The 17,669-nt window shown below is 40.0% G+C and overlaps 2 protein-coding genes across 2 annotated transcripts in view; one reads left to right on the top strand and one right to left on the bottom strand.

Annotated features, from left to right (window-relative positions):
• Positions 1 to 6,301: 6,301 nt before the first annotated feature.
• On the bottom strand, positions 6,302 to 9,633 carry LOC117478768 (major intrinsically disordered NOTCH2-binding receptor 1-like). The gene is made up of 3 exons (XM_034125671.1): positions 9,484 to 9,633; positions 7,139 to 7,375; positions 6,302 to 6,515 (listed from the first exon to the last, which is right to left on the bottom strand). The coding sequence occupies exons 1-3, from the start codon at positions 9,631 to 9,633 to the stop codon at positions 6,324 to 6,326; spliced, it is 579 nt and encodes a 192-aa protein (XP_033981562.1). The 3' UTR covers positions 6,302 to 6,323.
• A 1,905-nt stretch (positions 9,634 to 11,538) lies between these two features.
• LOC117478807 (apical junction component 1 homolog) overlaps positions 11,539 to 17,669 on the top strand; it is a 14,549-nt gene continuing 8,418 nt past the window's right edge. Inside the window, 1 exon segment of the mRNA XM_034125713.1 lies at positions 11,539 to 11,696. The gene's annotated coding sequence lies outside the window, so the exon portion shown is untranslated.

Raw genomic sequence — 17,669 nt, forward strand, 5'->3', positions numbered from 1 at the left:
TTTTAAATGTGTTTCCTTCCTAGTAGGAGCATTGTGATTATGCGAGTGGATTGGGTTTAATGAAGGGTGTCCACTTGATTTCAGACTTTTAACCTTAATCAATACTTTATTTCGGGGCCATGGCGTTTTTATTTTGTATTCAGTCTTCCTTTTGTTTTGAAGCTGTTGGATGCTTCAGCTACTCGACACAGTTTTGATCTCTTGTCGGTCAGAAAAGATGTGAGCCATGTTCTCCATCGCCATGTAGCTGCCGAGCGACTCAATGAAGTCGTTCCTTTTCAACAACTCTGGTGTTTCAGTGTCCCCGTGGACGGTTCTTCCCCCCTGGAAACGATTTACCCAGCAAGCTAATCTTTGCCTTAACACTAACGATTGTCATGATTCCTGTTTATAAGCCATACTGGCTGGACGGTTTGTGGGAGAATGCAGATGGAGATCCATTGGTTACGTGTTATGAGAGTGTTTCAGCACAAGTGTGTTCTTACCTGTATATGCATCTTTATTTAGTCCCCTTGCATTAGTCTGTTACTTACTGTAGGTCCACTTAGTGCCACAGTAGCACTCACGCCTGTATGTATGTATGTATGTATGTGTGTGTGTGTGTGTCTGTCTGTCTGTGTGTGTGTGTGTGATGGACATTCCTGCCTAGCCTAGCTGGGCAGAGAGGATGTGACGTCTGAATGTTTCGAGGCGTAGTGAACATATACCTCTATGCATATGAGCTTGTGTTGCAGACTTGTAATAAATGTTCATGTGAACGCATCTGCTCGCCTCCGTTTATATATTACGGTCACGTTAGGCACTGTTTAAGGGTACCATGTCTCCAAACAAAAAGCCACAGCACAACTCTGTTCTGTCACACTCACAGAATATTGACTTGGCCAGAGGGCGGGGGTTATTCTCCGATAACCACGCCGCTCTGTACGCCCACATTTTAAACTGGTTCTTGCTCTTACTGAACAAACTCTTACTCGTGAGTGGTGACGTTTTTTTTAAGAAGCTGAATGTGAAGTTGTGTAAACTCTACAGTTACTAAGTGGTTGCATGTTGACCCCCGGGCCGACCAAATTAAAGCAAAGACACATCGGAGGGAATTAAAATGTCTCAACATGAGGTCAACAAATATCCCAAAGAGATCAAATTCATGGGAAAAGGGAGATGAAATATGTCAACAGGAAGTTATTGGTACGTTTTGATATGGATTGCTAACTATAATGATTGGCTGTGCAGGAGATTAAACATGGACTATTGAAACAAACACTTCATTTGCATGTGTGTTTGAACACCTTCATCTTACGTGGTACCAATAAGCTTTATCCTGAGAAACTGCCACACAACAAATGAAAGGAAACAGGGTTCTCTCTTTATTTAAAAAGTACATTTCTCTGCGTGTCCCGTGGAAACGGGCCGTTTTAACCGTTAGCTCGTTAATTTCATGTACCTTCTGAATGCAACTTGAAACAGGAGTGTGAACATGCTTAGGTTAGTTGACTTTACTGTATAATATGAACACTACCGCTAGCTCTAGTCTCCTCTTGTTTTCATCATGTAGATGAAGTGTGTGTGTGTGTGTGTCAGCTTCAGTGTGCTGTTAGCATTCAGCTGCACCGCCACTCTGCTCCCAGCCAGGACTCTGATATATATGATATGCATGTGATGTGATTCATGCATTCAGTACAGACACACTAACTATATACACACCCATGCTCATTAAAAGCATGCTGGGAGATCAACTGTAAACCTTTGCAGTTCTCTGCTCACTCATAGCGTGCTACAGCCCCTCCTAAAGCCAAAATGTCTTCCTAGCACACTGTTAGCATTAGCATAGGTCTTCGTGTTGGAGCCATAATGCATAATTAACATGAAGAGAGCCAGAGAGAATTAGACAGAATTAACCTTTGACCCTTTTTAGTTGCAGGTGTATGTGCGGTTTGTGTTGAGGCTGTGAAAAGGACACGAAAGGTATACTTGACCTAAACTAGGGACTACACGTCAAGATATTTCTACCTCTGCTGCTTTGATTTAGTCTACTTTATGAAACTCAACACACTTTACACTCCCTTCCTGTTAAACCGTTTCACTGTCAATCTGCTTCAACAATTAGCAATGAGTGTACAGCACTTCCTGTACTTTCAGCAAACTAATACTGTGAGCTCGTAACATATTCTGGCGCTAGGGGGCGCTGTTGTGCACTATAACAAAAATCTAGTATAAGATCCATTCATTCCAGTCCTGCTGCGAAGCCTCCCTCCTTACTGTTACAGGAAAACGATGTTACAAACAAGAACACGGGTTACACTATATTTGTATATTAAAGAATATATGCCTATATATACACACACACATATATAAATGTATTAGTCTGACCTGGAGGGGGTCTTAAAATAAGACTTCCTTGACATTTTACAGCTGAATTATAGTGTTAGTGTCTTCATTCCTGTTTGACGTTATGATTTCCGAACATTGAATGGATTTTTTTGCCAAAGTCCCCTCTTCCTCCTCTGTCCCCCCCCCCCCCCCCCCCCCCCCCCTGTCCACACTGCAGAATAACTAACCTGTAAATACACTTCTTAGTCTATTGGCGTACATTAAGGGAGTGAAGTAATTATGTCGAATTTAAATGTGGAGAAAGATATTTATTTTAGTTCAGGATTTTCTCCACAGATGTAGTTTTTTTTCTTTTGGGTTTTGGTTGTAAGTTAATTTGCATGTTGATTTTTTTTCTCTCTCTCATTGTTTTGTTGCCTTTTTTGATTTTAGCAAATTGTGTCTTGTGTTTTCTCTTTTTGAGTCTGTGTATTTCTATCTTTTGGGATGCTTTTTGAAGAAAAGACATCCGCTCAAAAGCAGATCGAAGCTGTTCTCCAGGAAGGAACCAACCTGACGCAGTAATGTTTTATACACTGTACTGTTAACGGCCACAGATATGCTTTTTCTAACATTTTAACATTTATGATTAACAATACTTTGTACATCTTTATTGCAATAAATAAATCAAATGAAATCAGAACATTTGGAGTCTTCTTTTGTGTTACTGGATATTAAAGAGAGGTTACAATATGTTTGAAACTAAATACTCCATCTGCTCAAACTCAGCATCATCGTGAGTTTATTTTGCGTCTGTGGCGACCTCTAGTGGTCTGTTCTGATAATCTTTAGGACTAGAAGTACTCAGATCTTGTACTTGAGTAAAAGTAGAAGTACTCAGATCTTGAGTAAAAGTAGAAGTACTCGGATCTTGTACTTGAGTAAGAGTAGAAGTACTCAGATCTTGAGTAAAAGTAGAAGTACTCGGATCTTGAGTAAAAGTAGAAGTACTCAGATCTTGAGTAAAAGTAGAAGTACTCAGATCTTGTACTTGAGTAAAAGTAGAAGTACTCAGATCTTGTACTTGAGTAAAAGTAGAAGTACTCGGATCTTGTACTTGAGTAAAAGTAGAAGTATTCAGATCTTGTACTTGAGTAAAAGTAGAAGTACTCGGATCTTGTGCTTAAGTAAAAGTAGAAGTACTCAGATCTTGTGCTTAAGTAAAAGTAGAAGTACTCAGATCTTGTACTTGAGTAAAAGTAGAAGTACTCAGATCTTGTACTTGAGTAAAAGTAGAAGTACTCGGATCTTGTACTTGAGTAAAAGTAGAAGTATTCAGATCTTGTACTTGAGTAAAAGTAGAAGTACTCAGATCTTGTACTTGAGTAAAAGTAGAAGTATTCAGATCTTGTACTTGAGTAAATGTAGAAGTACTCGGATCTTGTACTTGAGTAAAAGTAGAAGTACTCAGATCTTGTACTTGAGTAAATGTAGAAGTACTCAGATCTTGTACTTGAGTAAAAGTAGAAGTACTCAGATCTTGTACTTGAGTAAAAGTAGAAGTACCAGAGTGTAGGAATACTCTGTTACAGTAAAAGTCCTGCATTCAAAATGTTACTCAAGTGAAAGTACAAAAGCATTATCATCAAAATATAGTTAAATTACCAAAAGCCAAAGTAGTCATTGTGCAGTTCTTCCTGTAGTTTATCAAACAGTACACGTAAAGAACTAATTAGATCCTTTACTAAAGTCAAAGTAGATATACTTTGGTCTGAATACACTCCGATACAAGCGAAAGTCCTGAATTAAAAACGTTAAGTATAGAAATCGATGAATGAAGTTAATGTATCAAAGGTAAAAGTATGATTGCATGAGTCCAACCATTAGCCAATAACCAACCAAGGTAACACCTGTCCATCTTATATTATTATTGTTGAAAAAGAGTTTAATAATGGGCCCTTAAATTATGTTAATTTGGAGACACTGTCGGGGTTGGTGGTCTTATTGAATTTATGGACGCCTCACGGAGCTGCCCTGGACCCCGCCAGTCTCACTGCAGCAGAGTGAAGCCACTGGATGTCAAACACTAGATGTTCCATAGGTGACGAGCTGCTGGGTGAAGCCTCTTGTGGTCACATCTTGTTTCACATGTTGGCTGCACTGAGAGTCGAAACTATGGCGGCTGCTCTCTGTTTGAATCAGATTTTCTGTCCCGATAAGCAGCAAAGCCAGATCCAAGCTGGAAGGCATCGCTTTAGAAACTATTGGGGACACTATGGGTGTCCATCTTGTCCCAGTTATCCCAGTCAGTATAGCCTGTAAAATGTCACCGTTAAAACATATGCTCCTTTAAAGGGGGCATTTAAAGGACATTTCAGGTATAAACGTGTATTTTGGGATTCTAATAGAACAGGGTTTCATGCTTCATTATTAAAAAAAACACATCTCTCTTCTCATATCATCTATTATTTGAACATACCTGTGTTTACAATCTGTCTAAAACACTTTGTTTCAGCACCTGTCTCTTTAAGACCCCCTTCTCAAATAGCTCAGTGTGCCCAAAAATGACGACGGTAGCTCCCAAGATCACATATTCTAATGAGCCTTGAATCAGAAGCGCAGATTTCTTTTGATTACCAAGAGGTTATGTGGTGAAGACAATGAGGATTTGTTTCTTTAACCCTTGTGTTGTGTTCGAAAGCTGTTACCGTTCATGGTGTTCGCGGGTACATTTTGACCCATGATTTATTTCAGTCCAAAACACACAAAAAATAAATGACTATCATCCAATATTGTTTTAACTACATCATAACTAACTTATTATGCATTCATAACCGTACAATCCTGTTGTAATTTAATGTTATGGCCCAAAACACTTTACACCACATATTGCACACGTGCATGTGTGAGTTCAGGTTCAAGTGTTAGTGCACATATTCTTTGAGAAAGGTGGAGTTCCCGTGGGGGGAGGGGGGCAGAGGGAGGGGAGACCAGGTGCATGTTGCGAAAAAGTATTGTTACAGTGGATGAAGGGGGTGGGGGAGGGGCGTCTAAAGTCAAAGATGAATCTTGATTGGGCCAAATTTGACCCCCGAGTGACCCACAACAATTCTGCTGGGTCTCCCCAGACCCCAACACCAAATTATACACTTTTTTTTTTTCAGAGACCTTCAGACTTGGCTAAAATTGTCAAAATCTGTTTTGTAGTGTTTATAAATCTGTTGTGGAGGATATCATGAAGCCTCGTTCAGATACAAAAAAAAACTAGAGCGTAGTTATTATATCATTTTAACTTGAAACGGGTCACGGGAGACCCCAACACAACATAAGGGTTAAGATCCTAAAGTGGACCTATCATGCTATATTTGAATAATATAGTGTAGGACCATACCTATATAAGGCATAATTATACTTTTTTTTTTTCAAAATACCAAACAGATCATGCATTTTAGCCATGCCTCATTTCGCTCAATTTGACAATTTCTAGCTCTGTTTTTGCAAGGGCTGATTCTGTGAGAACAGCACCATCTAGAGGCCTGGCATATGTACTACAGCGTCTCCAGCGCTTTGGAACGGCAATGGCCGTGGCTGTCTCCTCCTGATTGGTGGAGTTGGCCCAATAGCCGTAGCGCCACCGTCCTGACGTCAGGACAGTGTTCAAATCTGGATCAGTTTTTATCAGATCCGTTGCAGCCCCTTTTTTAGAGATTTGGGTATGGAGGAAAATAGAGAGGGTTGTGTTTTCTGACACTTGGTGAGTTCCCTGGAACACCGGGGACACATATTCATGTATAAAAGACGTACAAAAGTGCATTTTGCATGATAGGTCCCCTTTAAGTTTGCACCTTGATTCTGAGTCTCACCCAGGAGCATAATCTTTCTTATGCTACGTTTAGAGGAAAGAAAACACAGCTCTGGAGTTCATATCCTAAAGAAAGCATTGTGTCGTTCATAGAGAGGTCGTGTAGGTCCGTTTATCTCAGTATATAAACAGTCCTTATAAATATCCTCTTTAATCAGCCTTTCTTCTGCAGAACCAACACTGGCACTATGATAACGATGAGCACCGCACCGACACACAGGAGGAACACAGAGAGTATTTTGCAGAGTCTTTTTCTTTTGTGTTCGGCTTCCTTCTTCTTCAGTAACGAGTCGAACCCCGGTGTGTAGAGATCCTCCAGCCAGAAGTCCAGGTCTTTAGCCGTCTTCTCTTCCTCCTGGAGAGACCATCAAAAACCTCAAATGTTGGACAAGCCATCGGTCACATGACTCAAAAACAAACATGGATACCAGGATTGTTCTAGTTTGTGTACGAGTCAAAACAGTGTTCCTATAGTTGGGCTCGGCACATTTGACATTTGGGATATTATAATGATAGTATTTCAGCACTCACTGGTTCCTCAGACTTTTCATATTTTATTCCAAATAAATTCAGTCATTCTTTCACATCCTACTGGACAGAAACATGTCTGTGTATCTTCCACATCTCCTTTTCTGTTTTAACTAGAAACATTTGTCTTCCTGACTCTTTAAATACTAAATATGGCTCTACATGGAGCTCTAAGCTGTCTGTGCACATATCATTTTGTGTTAAAATAATTGTATTTATTGATGTACAAAGATAAAATAAATAGTATAATAACATTTGTTCAATTTTGTACTAGATTGACTAATTGACTAACTGATGGTAAATGTCACATTTGTTACTTAATTTGATCCATTAGTGATGCACTGATGAGGTGTTTTTTCCTAAATAAAGCTGTGTCCACCAATCCCTCCCCCTGAACAGCCATTCATCCCGCCATCCTCCACAGCCTCCGCTCCACGTTACCTTTAAATACCCCTCCAGGTTTCCGTGGATTGTTTGCGTGTCGAACTCCTTCACCGTCCAGGAGGGCTTGGTCTTCTTGTTGTCGTACTCTTCCACGGGTCTGATGTCCGTGTACAGAGGGTTCCTCTTGATGTTGGACTTCAGGGTGACGGGTGTGATGTGTTTCTCCAGGTATCTGGCATCAAACACCACAGGAGAGGCTTCTGGGGAGGGGGGGCGGCTCGGCCTGGGGTCCCTCTGTGGAGAGAAAGAGGCACCGAGGCTTTAAAGAGAATACACTGAGACACAAAAAGCCTCCATGATGACCATTATAACAAGAGATGGCAAAAGTAAACACATCCTTTACTCAAGTAGAAGTACAGATACTCGTGTTTAAAAATACTCTGGTAAAAGTAGAAGTACTGACTAAACTTCTTTACTCAAGTCAAAGTAAAGAGGGCTTTGAAATGTACTTCAGTAAAAAGTACCCATAACTAGCAGCTGTTTTAAAGAGTACCTGACCTCCCTTTATATTAATAGAACAATAATGTCATTGTTAGCTAATGAATGTTTCCATGCTGAACAACGGCAACATGACAACGTTTTCATTGGTCCCTCTTCTTTAGAGAAGACCAGGAAATGATGGATACACGGATCGTGTTCAAATCAATAGGCACGCAATGACTCTAAATAATAATGATCACGCCACCAAACACACATTCAAACTAAAGGAACCAGCCTGTTTGGAAAATGAGAGAAGTAGAAAGTACAGGTATTTGTGTTCAACATGTAAGAAGTAGAAAGTACAGGTATTTGGGTTCAACATGTAAGAAGTAGAAAGTACAGGTATTTGTGTTCAACATGTAAGAAGTAGAAAGTACAGGTATTTGGGTTCAACATGTAAGAAGTAGAAAGTACAGGTATTTGGGTTCAACATGTAAGAAGTAGAAAGTACAGGTATTTGGGTTCAACATGTAAGAAGTAGAAAGTACAGGTATTTGGGTTCAACATCTAAGAAGTAGAAAGTACAGGTATTTGGGTTCAACATGTAAGAAGTAGAAAGTACAGGTATTTGGGTTCAACATGTAAAAAGTAGAAAGTACAGGTATTTGTGTTCAAAATGTAAGAAGTAGAAAGTACAGGTATTTGTGTTCAAAATGTAAGAAGTAGAAAGTACAGGTATTTGTGTTCAAAATGTAAGAAGTAGAAAGTACAGGTATTTGTGTTCAAAATGTAAGAAGTAGAAAGTACAGGTATTTGTGTTCAACATGTAAGAAGTAGAAAGTACAGGTATTTGTGTTCAACATGTAAGAAGTCAAAGTCATCAGAAAAATAAGTAGTGGAGTAAAGTACTGATACCAGAAAAATGTACTTAAGTACAGTAATGTAGTATTTGTACTCCACTACTTCCCACCTCTGTTTAAATTGTGTTGTGTTCATGCTTTTATATTCTTATCTGCAGGTGCAAACATGCTTGACAACACCTGCGCAGCATTTAAAAAAACATCAAGGAAACATGCTCATAATGTAAGACAGTTTTATCTCACATTATGAGGGTGAAATGCATTTTCTTTTGTAAGATTTCCACTTTTAGAGCAATAAATTAAACTTTGACTCTTGCAAAATGACAGAAAATTCCGCCTTCGGCAGGCCCAACATCACAACGTTAACATCCCTTTTCAACCAATGACTGTATTCTGCATCAAACAACATCAGGCTGTACTCCTGATCTCGGGGTATAACAATAGACTGTATATATAAAGGGTGTAACGTGTTACACACACACAGCAGTGTCCTCCTATTTCAAGCCAGAAACTTACGAGGATGATCTCTGCCAAGACATCATTCCCTTTGATTAATTCATTTGATTAATGAATATGTTTGAGTGTATAATATTGCACATGTATGGGTTATTGCACAGGGAGGAAGACTAAGCGGTAATAGTGCAAAAGTGTGTGGTGTGTGAACACCAAGAGAACCTCACACTTTTTATACTCTACGTGCCACTGGATATTTGAACCATCAAGAGTCACACGTCATCTTTTAACACTCAGGAAACACACTGCAGTAAGACAGACGGGGTTTCCCACTATGAACGAAACAAATACATCAGTAGCAAAGCTCACAATTGTTGGGAAAATACTGAATGTCCTCTTCCAATATGAGAGTAACATGATAACAAAGGTATCCCAACTGTAGCTACCCTGTGTACATGACAGGATGTATGATTACCTAGAAGAGCATCAGGATACATGGATCCTGAGATTGAAGCTCAAGCCGGTGACGAGTGAGATGTTTCTAAGAAAGACTATACTCCTACCGTACAGAATCACATGCGTAGAGAGGGATGAACACACTGATGGTACCTTCTGAGAGTAGACTCTGTTGCTCCAGTGCCTCTGGCTGCTCAGCACCGCCCCGATCTGGAACATCCCGTGTGAGGCCGGCAGCATGCCCACGTCCAGCTGCAGGAACCTCTGAGGGTGGTTGGTGTTGGGCAGAGCGGAGAAGTCCATCTGGATCGCTCCGTCCTCACTGACTGAACTCCCTGGATGGATTCACACACTCACTACGACTGGCAGGCTGTGGAATAATTCATGAGGAGCAGCAGAGTCAGGAGCCTGTATCACTTGCAGGTGTGTGAAACCCAACCTGACCATTAAGAGTCAACCGTGACACAGATGGGGAGAGAGAGAGAGAGAGTAGGAGAGAAGAGAGAGAGAGAGAGATGAGAGAGGAGACTGAGAGAGAGAGAGATGAGAGAGATGAGAGAAGAGAGAGAGAGAGAGAGAGAGAGAGAGAGAGAGAGAGAGACAAGAGAGAGAGAGAGAGAGAGAGAGAGAGAGAGAGAGAGAGAGAGAGAGAGATTGTTTGTACCAGAGTTTACAAGTGCAGTAAAAAGAGCAATTCAATAACTACAGGAAACATAGACGGTCACATAGTTAATGTAAATATTAACAGTATTTAGTAGTTGCAACAACTGTTGGACCAATGGACTGCATTTTCATTTCATCTTTTTAGCAAGGCAAGTTGTATTTATGGAGCACCTTTGAACACAAGGCAATTCAAATTGTTTGCTCTTGGGGCATGAAAAACAAGATGTTAACTTCAGTTTATTTTTTATCTAGTTCTTTCAAATTTAGAAAAAAATGTTTGTAAATGTCCACTCAGGTGGACAGTATGCGTTAAAGTTTGAACTGAAGACATGTACATTTGGAAAAAATGATAAATAAAGATGTGCAAACTTAAAATTAAATTATAATAACATAAGTATATTGATTTAATCAATACTCTGACAATTTATGAATTATATGATTCCTTAGTTGTTACTTGATGTCACCAACATTGTTATACCGGCTGCAGGGGGCGCTTTCCATAAAAGGATTGGCAAGATATCGACGAGTGATTCGGTCCATCTGGCTTTCTGTCGTCCATCTTGGTTTAGAGAAATGTATCATGCACTTGCACTGACTTTCCACTGAGTGGCAGTGTATGGGATGATCCAATAGGGTCCTATGTAGTGGCTGATGTGCAACTATGCCATCAAAACCCATGCATATACAAGAAAACACCTTTTGAAAAGCTGTCCACTGTAGTGACCTCTATGCGTGAAAGGGTTAAGAACATTAAGAAATAGTGCAGCGGAAACACATTATAAAATGACATACAAACTAATATAGATATTATAAGTAGATTTACCGAGTACTGTACTTAAGTAAAATGTTGAGGTACTTGTACTTTACTTAGTATTTCCATGTTATGCTACTGTGTATTCTACTCCTCTACAGTTCAGAGGTAAATGGTGTACTTTTACTCCACTACATGTATTTAATACCTTTAGTTACTTTACAGATCTGGATGAATGATGTGAAATATAATCAAGTGTTAAATCAGACTTTAGTTCCACCTGGAGTAAATTCACAAGCTACCCTGCAGTATACAAAGTCATTCAAACTAGCTGCACCTTTACCAGCTTTGAGAACACTTTCATGATCAATCATTATAAAACATATCATATATATTATTCTGAAATGGACCAATCTGTACAATGACTACTTTTACTGTCGCTACATTCACTATATTTTGATGATAATACTTTTCTACTTTGACTTGAGTAACATTTTGAATGCAGGACTTTTACTGTAACAGAGTATTCCTACACTCTGGTACTTCTACTTTTACTCAAGATCTGAGTACTTCTACTTTTACTCAAGTACAAGATCTTCCTCCTACTTCTCCACCTCTGTAGATGTGTATTGTAAGATATTATTCATACAAAGCTTCTGCAATAGTAGTGCATGTCATATTATTCATGCCAATAAAGCTTTTTGAATTTGTATCCTAGAGAGTGGGGGAGAGAGGGAGAGAGAGAGGGAGATAGAGAGAGAGGGGGGTGTGGTTACGTAGAAGAGGATGCTGCACCGGGGTTGACATCCTCCAACAACGATGTGTGGCAGGAGAGGAGAGGATGAACCCGGACTCTGAGGCGGATATTGCGGTTTTACCTCTGCACATGCTCCATGTCGTCATCGGGAAACCACTATCAGTGCACACGGCTCCAGAGGACGGATGAGATGCGGTAAGACATGGCGGGGCTCTCCCTTTCTGCATCACCGTGTAACCTTCCTGGGTACGGCTACTAGCCTGCAGGGAAACACGGATCTGATCATGCATTTTCCTCCAATCAGTGCTCTCCATCTGTGCTCCTCGCAATGATCGTGCACATTGATGATGTGTGTATTCTGCATGTATGTTAGCATCGATAGCACACAGCAGACTGTTGTTAATGAGGGGCTTTCTACGCATGTCGATGTGTTTTGTGAATGCACGAGACTGGGTTTGTCCTGCAGTCATTTCCCTGCTGATGTTGGGCAGATGTGTTCTCGTGCTCCAACACTGACATCATCCTCAGCAGGAGTGTGTGTGGACTGTGGAGCAGGAGTGTGTGTGTGGAGCAGGATTCTCTCCGCACGGTTTGCTAGCTCAGCGCGTCAATGCGACGTTTGTCCGGACTTGATGCATTGCTCCTCCAGGACTCAAGTTCATCTGTTCCAGGGGGACAGGCCCTCAGCTCTGCGGGGTTTCAGTGAGACACACGGTGCTTCTGATGTTTAACACCGGAAGGAGAGCCTGGCCAGGTGTTGCAGATGTGCACAGAGGCCATGATGAGTGCAGATAGATCAAATAGAGATGACAGGATAAGTATTTTGGTACTTGTGGGTTATCTGTCGCCACTTTTTTAGTTTTTTTTCAGACTCTCTTAATACGCACTTTGGTAGGGTTATGGTTATGGTTATGGTTGGGATTGGAAAATAAAATGTAAAAGTGGCGACAGATAACCCACAAGTACCAGTATTTCTACTCTTAGAAGTACTTTGTACAGAACATGTATACACGCTTTAATGAGTTATCCCATTCATTGACTAATTATTTGTATTCCAATGCTGACCAATGATCATCAGGTAACAGCCCAATTGTTCATTTTATAGTGAAATAAAAGCACCCATCCCATGCTGAACCATGTGTGTGGTATATAAGTATTACTACAAAGTAATATAGCTTGGTACTTTTATCGATATGAGATGAGATTACAAGCAATTATTTGAGCATTATCTCTGTATTTTTCATTACATACAGTGAGAGCAGAGGGGCCTGCAGGGGAGAATTAGTGAAAGGAAAGGGAGGAAACTGCAGCAGACTCACAACTAAAACCAACGCCTGGCCCTGAACACATCACTCATTGAGACACTTCTGTTTCCCTAAGCTCATGTTTTATACATATATTTTGAGCAACACTTATCATGCATTGGTGGAACAGGAAGTTAAAAACCAGTCAAATCTGTCAGGAAGAAAACAGTTATTGTAGTTTTTGGGTGTTTCGAACACTGCATATCGTGCATGTTGGCTATTGAGCAGGTTCCTCGCATTATTGTAGTTTTTGGGTTTGCTCTTTGTGTTCTGAACATGGCATACGGGGAGCAAGCTACTTGCTAGTTGGCAAGCTTTAACAGAAACATTAGAGAAGCAAAATGAATTGTTCACTTCCTGTGCTCAACCCGCTTCGTGGGGCCTGTAGGCACAAGGAGCTAAATGCTAATATCAGCCTGCTAACATGCTCACAGTTTTAATGTATGGTATTGATATTTAGCAGATGCAGTACATGCTAACATTTGCCAATTTGCATTCGACGCAAAGTACAGTCCCTTGTTGTGCAGGTGTATGCATAAAACAAAATGAATTCCAATGAGAGTCAGAGGATCACTACGGATAAGTTATTACAGTTTATCCTGAGGGGAATAATAATCCATCCGATGGTTGTTTAGACATTTCAATCTAAACTAATGGAGGATCGACCAGCCAGCACTAATGTCCTGTGGCTAGGTGACAGAATATTAAAATGCTCCCAAAGTAGCAGCCGCCCATAATTCACTGATGTGAAAATAGATCAATCCAAATACATGTACGCTATTATCTTTGTGATCACATTTTTTGGGACGTTTACAGGAAACATTGAGTAGCCTGGGTATTTATATCTCTGCAGACTTCATTTAAAGCCTTTGAGGTGTGAGATCGGTCTGCCGTGCACAGATGTGTCTTTGAGGTCCAAAACACCTGCCATCCTCCCTTATTCCTCCTCTGAGGGGATCAGAGCTGTCTTCACACTGCTGCATCGAAACCCAGTCTGCAGGGTTCGGTTTCTCCGTATCATCAACCGTAATGGATAATGACAGCATGATGCAAATTCTCTATTTATGGCAGACTATATACATATCTCAGTATATCTTTTATCATCATATTGAATCTTTTAAAGTTGAAACGGCAGACATATTCCTGTTAATGCACATCTAGGCTTCTCAAAATCAGGATAAGGATGGGGCCCTGTAGCTTTAACGGGATATTTCTGCAGTTATTGTGGAGTGGAGAAATGATTGCAGCAATTAGTTGATGACAATTCGGCAGCCACATCACAGCGGCAGATTCTCGAGTAAAGCCATTAGCAAATGTACAGCATGTCAGAGTTTAACGTGCATGTGGAGATATCCTGATACGTGAAAATAGTGGGTAAATGTTAGACCAATAAAGCCACATTAACAGCTCTGTATCCTTACAAGTCATAGGATAATTCTGTGGCACAGGATTCATGTCCGATGCTACCACTCAGTGCTAATGGAGGAAATATGTAGCCCCCTTTTTTACATGTGGAAACCCAGAGTGGTGTCCTGTCACATTCTTGCCACAATCCATTGCTTCTTAAATAAACCATAACCACAATCTGCCTCTTACTTTAAGCGAGTGTTTCAGTAGCCTAACCTTACTTGTACCGTAACTATTAATGCAGATATTGTTTAAAACGTGGTAAGTGAACCGTTCAGTATCAGCGTTCTGCCTGGCATTAAGATTACATTAACCGTAGTCCGTTATAAAAGTAGAGAAAAAGGGTGGTGGACAGGATTCAGGAAAATAAGTGCTTCCAACTTTATTCATCTTTCATTCGATATTAAACAGTTCAACACATTCTCCACTTTAAACACACAGCACGATAAAGATCTTCTAATTATGAGATGTCATTACTAGGATGCTCGAGCTTCCTTCACATAATATGCTGTTTGCTCCTTCCTCACCACCTCCGCTGCTATAGCTTACGCATCTTCATACAGTCTGATAACATTTGCAGTCAATTACAAGCGGGAAGCAACCAAGCCCTCAGCAAGTGCGTTGTACAAACAGTGATACTAAGACTGACGTGTCTCCATCTGTTGCATCATTAGGCCCAAAAATACTTTTTCCCATTGACTCACATTGTAAAAGAGACTCAAAATCAACTACCCAGTACAAACATTAGAATAGTGCTTAAATCATAAGGTCCTAAAAATTGTAAAATGTGCTAGAAGACACATCTAGAGTTATTTCCCCTCTCCATTTATTACACTGAGCCTAGGCTAGCCGTGATGCTGCGAATTGGCGGTGGGATTTAAAGTGGACCTATCATGCTATATTTGAATAATATAGTGTAGGACCATACCTATATAAGGCATATTCATGTATAAAAGACGTACAAAAGTGCATTTTGCATGATAGGTTCCCTTTAAGGAAAACCAAGTCCAAATTCTACTTTTTCTCTCGAGCGTCAGTCCACTGAGCAGCTCTCATAGGAGTGATTTTAGCCCCGCCTAAAACGCTGTATCCAGATGTCTTTATACATCCATGTACGCAACGCTGAGGGTGGCGTTTCCGCCTAGTCGTGTTCTTCTAATAGAAACAGCTTCGTCAGCGTAGAGCTGTTAATGTTGGCCACGTGGAGGCAGCTTAAGACGGAAGAATTAGATACAGAAGTCAAAGTTAGAGTCTGTAATTCAAATGTGTGTAAATGCAATACTCATCTGTAGATAGAGGATTGATAGAGCCTATTTCAGTGCAGGTCATATCATGATTTCACATCTCTACCATCTTTGTTAAAGGAGATCCATGCAGGAAGGGAAGCTGACACTCAACAGCAAGAAGTGTCTGTTATTTCAGACTGAACTTGTGTTTAAGGAATACATTATGTGTGATATTGCATTGGAGCACTCAAAGAGGGCTAGGGTTATGCTGTTGTAGCATAACGCGTGTTTAGACTAGTGATTTACTTTGGCAGATATCTACATGAGAAGCATTGAAGAGAGTTATATGGCAATACTGCAAATGGCTGCAGGAAATGGAGCAGGAAACGTTGAAGAGTCAGCTGGCCAGTGGAAAGGCTTCAAGAGGCCGAGCCACGTGATGCTGAGACTACCACACACACACACACACACACACACACACACACACACACACACACACACACACACACACACACACACACACACACACACACACACACACACACACACTGAATTAATGTTGATTGTTTTGAAACCATACAAGTCAAAGTCAAAGTCAACTTTATTGTCAATCTTTCCAGTTTGTGTGTACAGACAGAGAGATCGAAATACCGTTTCACACATTCCCGAATATAAAAATACAAATATGTATAGAAATATCTATAAAATATGTATATCCTATATATACACAATCAACAGACACATTTATACATATGCACACATTAAGATAAAAACACAACAATCAATATATACAAAATAACAGTCACTTCAATGTCTTTGGAAATGTACATTAGTGCAAGACTGTCCATAGCAGCGTAAAAAGTGTCTGGATAAATAACTTCTAATAAATAACGTTTTTTCTTTGTGTTTTACAACTGGTTTATTTCTGTACTGTTTAACTGGCATGACATGTTGTGATATACAGCATAAAACGAATTAAACCAATACAAATAGTGAAATAAATAACAATAGAGATAAAATAGTGCAAGAGAGAGATGTGAGATGTGCAAGTAAATACAAATAAAATATAAGTGTATTTGTATGTACTTCCATTTAGATTTTAGGACAAGATTAATCAAGCGTACACTCTGCTGGCCTGATGTTGAAGGAAGCAGAACGATGTCCTCTCGTGCTTCAAAGCCCAATAAATTGACCCTCAACAAGCAGCTTCTTTATCTGCAGTGCTGTGGGCGACATCACACCAACAAAGCATAGTTCACTGACCGAATTATAGTGGAGCTTGCGATCCATTATTACCATGTTGCTAAGTATCAAAGCCTTTCTTTTGGAAACAGGGTGTAGAGTTATCTGCCTTACTCACCATGCGGGCGAATGACATATGACCTCATTTCTGATAGGAGCATCATCGTAGAAGAAATGGTCAGAGAGGGCAAAAGTACACACATCCTTTACTCAAGTAGAAGTACAGATACTCGTGTTTAAAAATACTCTGGTGAATGTAGAAGTACTCACTAAACTTCTTTACTCAAGTCAAAGTAAAGAGGGCTTTGAAATGTACTTCAGTAAAAAGTACCCATAACTAGCAGCTGTTTTAAAGAGTACCTGACCTCCCTTTATATTAATAGAACAATAATGTCATTGTTAGCTAATGAATGTTTCCATGCTGAACAACGGCAACATGACAACGTTTTCATTGGTCCCTCTTCTTTAGAGAAGACCAGGAAATGATGGATACACGGATCGTGTTCAAATCAATAGGCACGCAATGACTCTAAATAATAATGATCACGCCACCAAACACACATTCAAACTAAAGGAACCAGCCTGTTTGGAAAATGTAAGAAGTAGAAAGTACAGGTATTTGAGTTCAACATGTAAGAAGTAGAAAGTACAGGTATTTGTGTTCAACATGTAAGAAGTAGAAAGTACAGGTATTTGGGTTCAACATGTGAGAAGTAGAAAGTACAGGTATTTGAGTTCAACATGTAAGAAGTAGAAAGTACAGGTATTTGTGTTCAACATGTAAGAAGTAGAAAGTACAGGTATTTGGGTTCAACATGTAAGAAGTAGAAAGTACAGGTATTTGTGTTCAAAATGTAAGAAGTAGAAAGTACAGGTATTTGGGTTCAACATGTAAGAAGTAGAAAGTACAGGTATTTGTGTTCAACATGTAAGAAGTAGAAAGTACAGGTATTTGGGTTCAACATGTAAGAAGTGGAAAGTACAGGTAT

This window comes from Trematomus bernacchii, unplaced genomic scaffold (genome assembly GCF_902827165.1).
Source record: "Trematomus bernacchii unplaced genomic scaffold, fTreBer1.1, whole genome shotgun sequence".
In the NCBI taxonomy this organism is placed as follows: domain Eukaryota; kingdom Metazoa; phylum Chordata; class Actinopteri; order Perciformes; family Nototheniidae; genus Trematomus; species Trematomus bernacchii.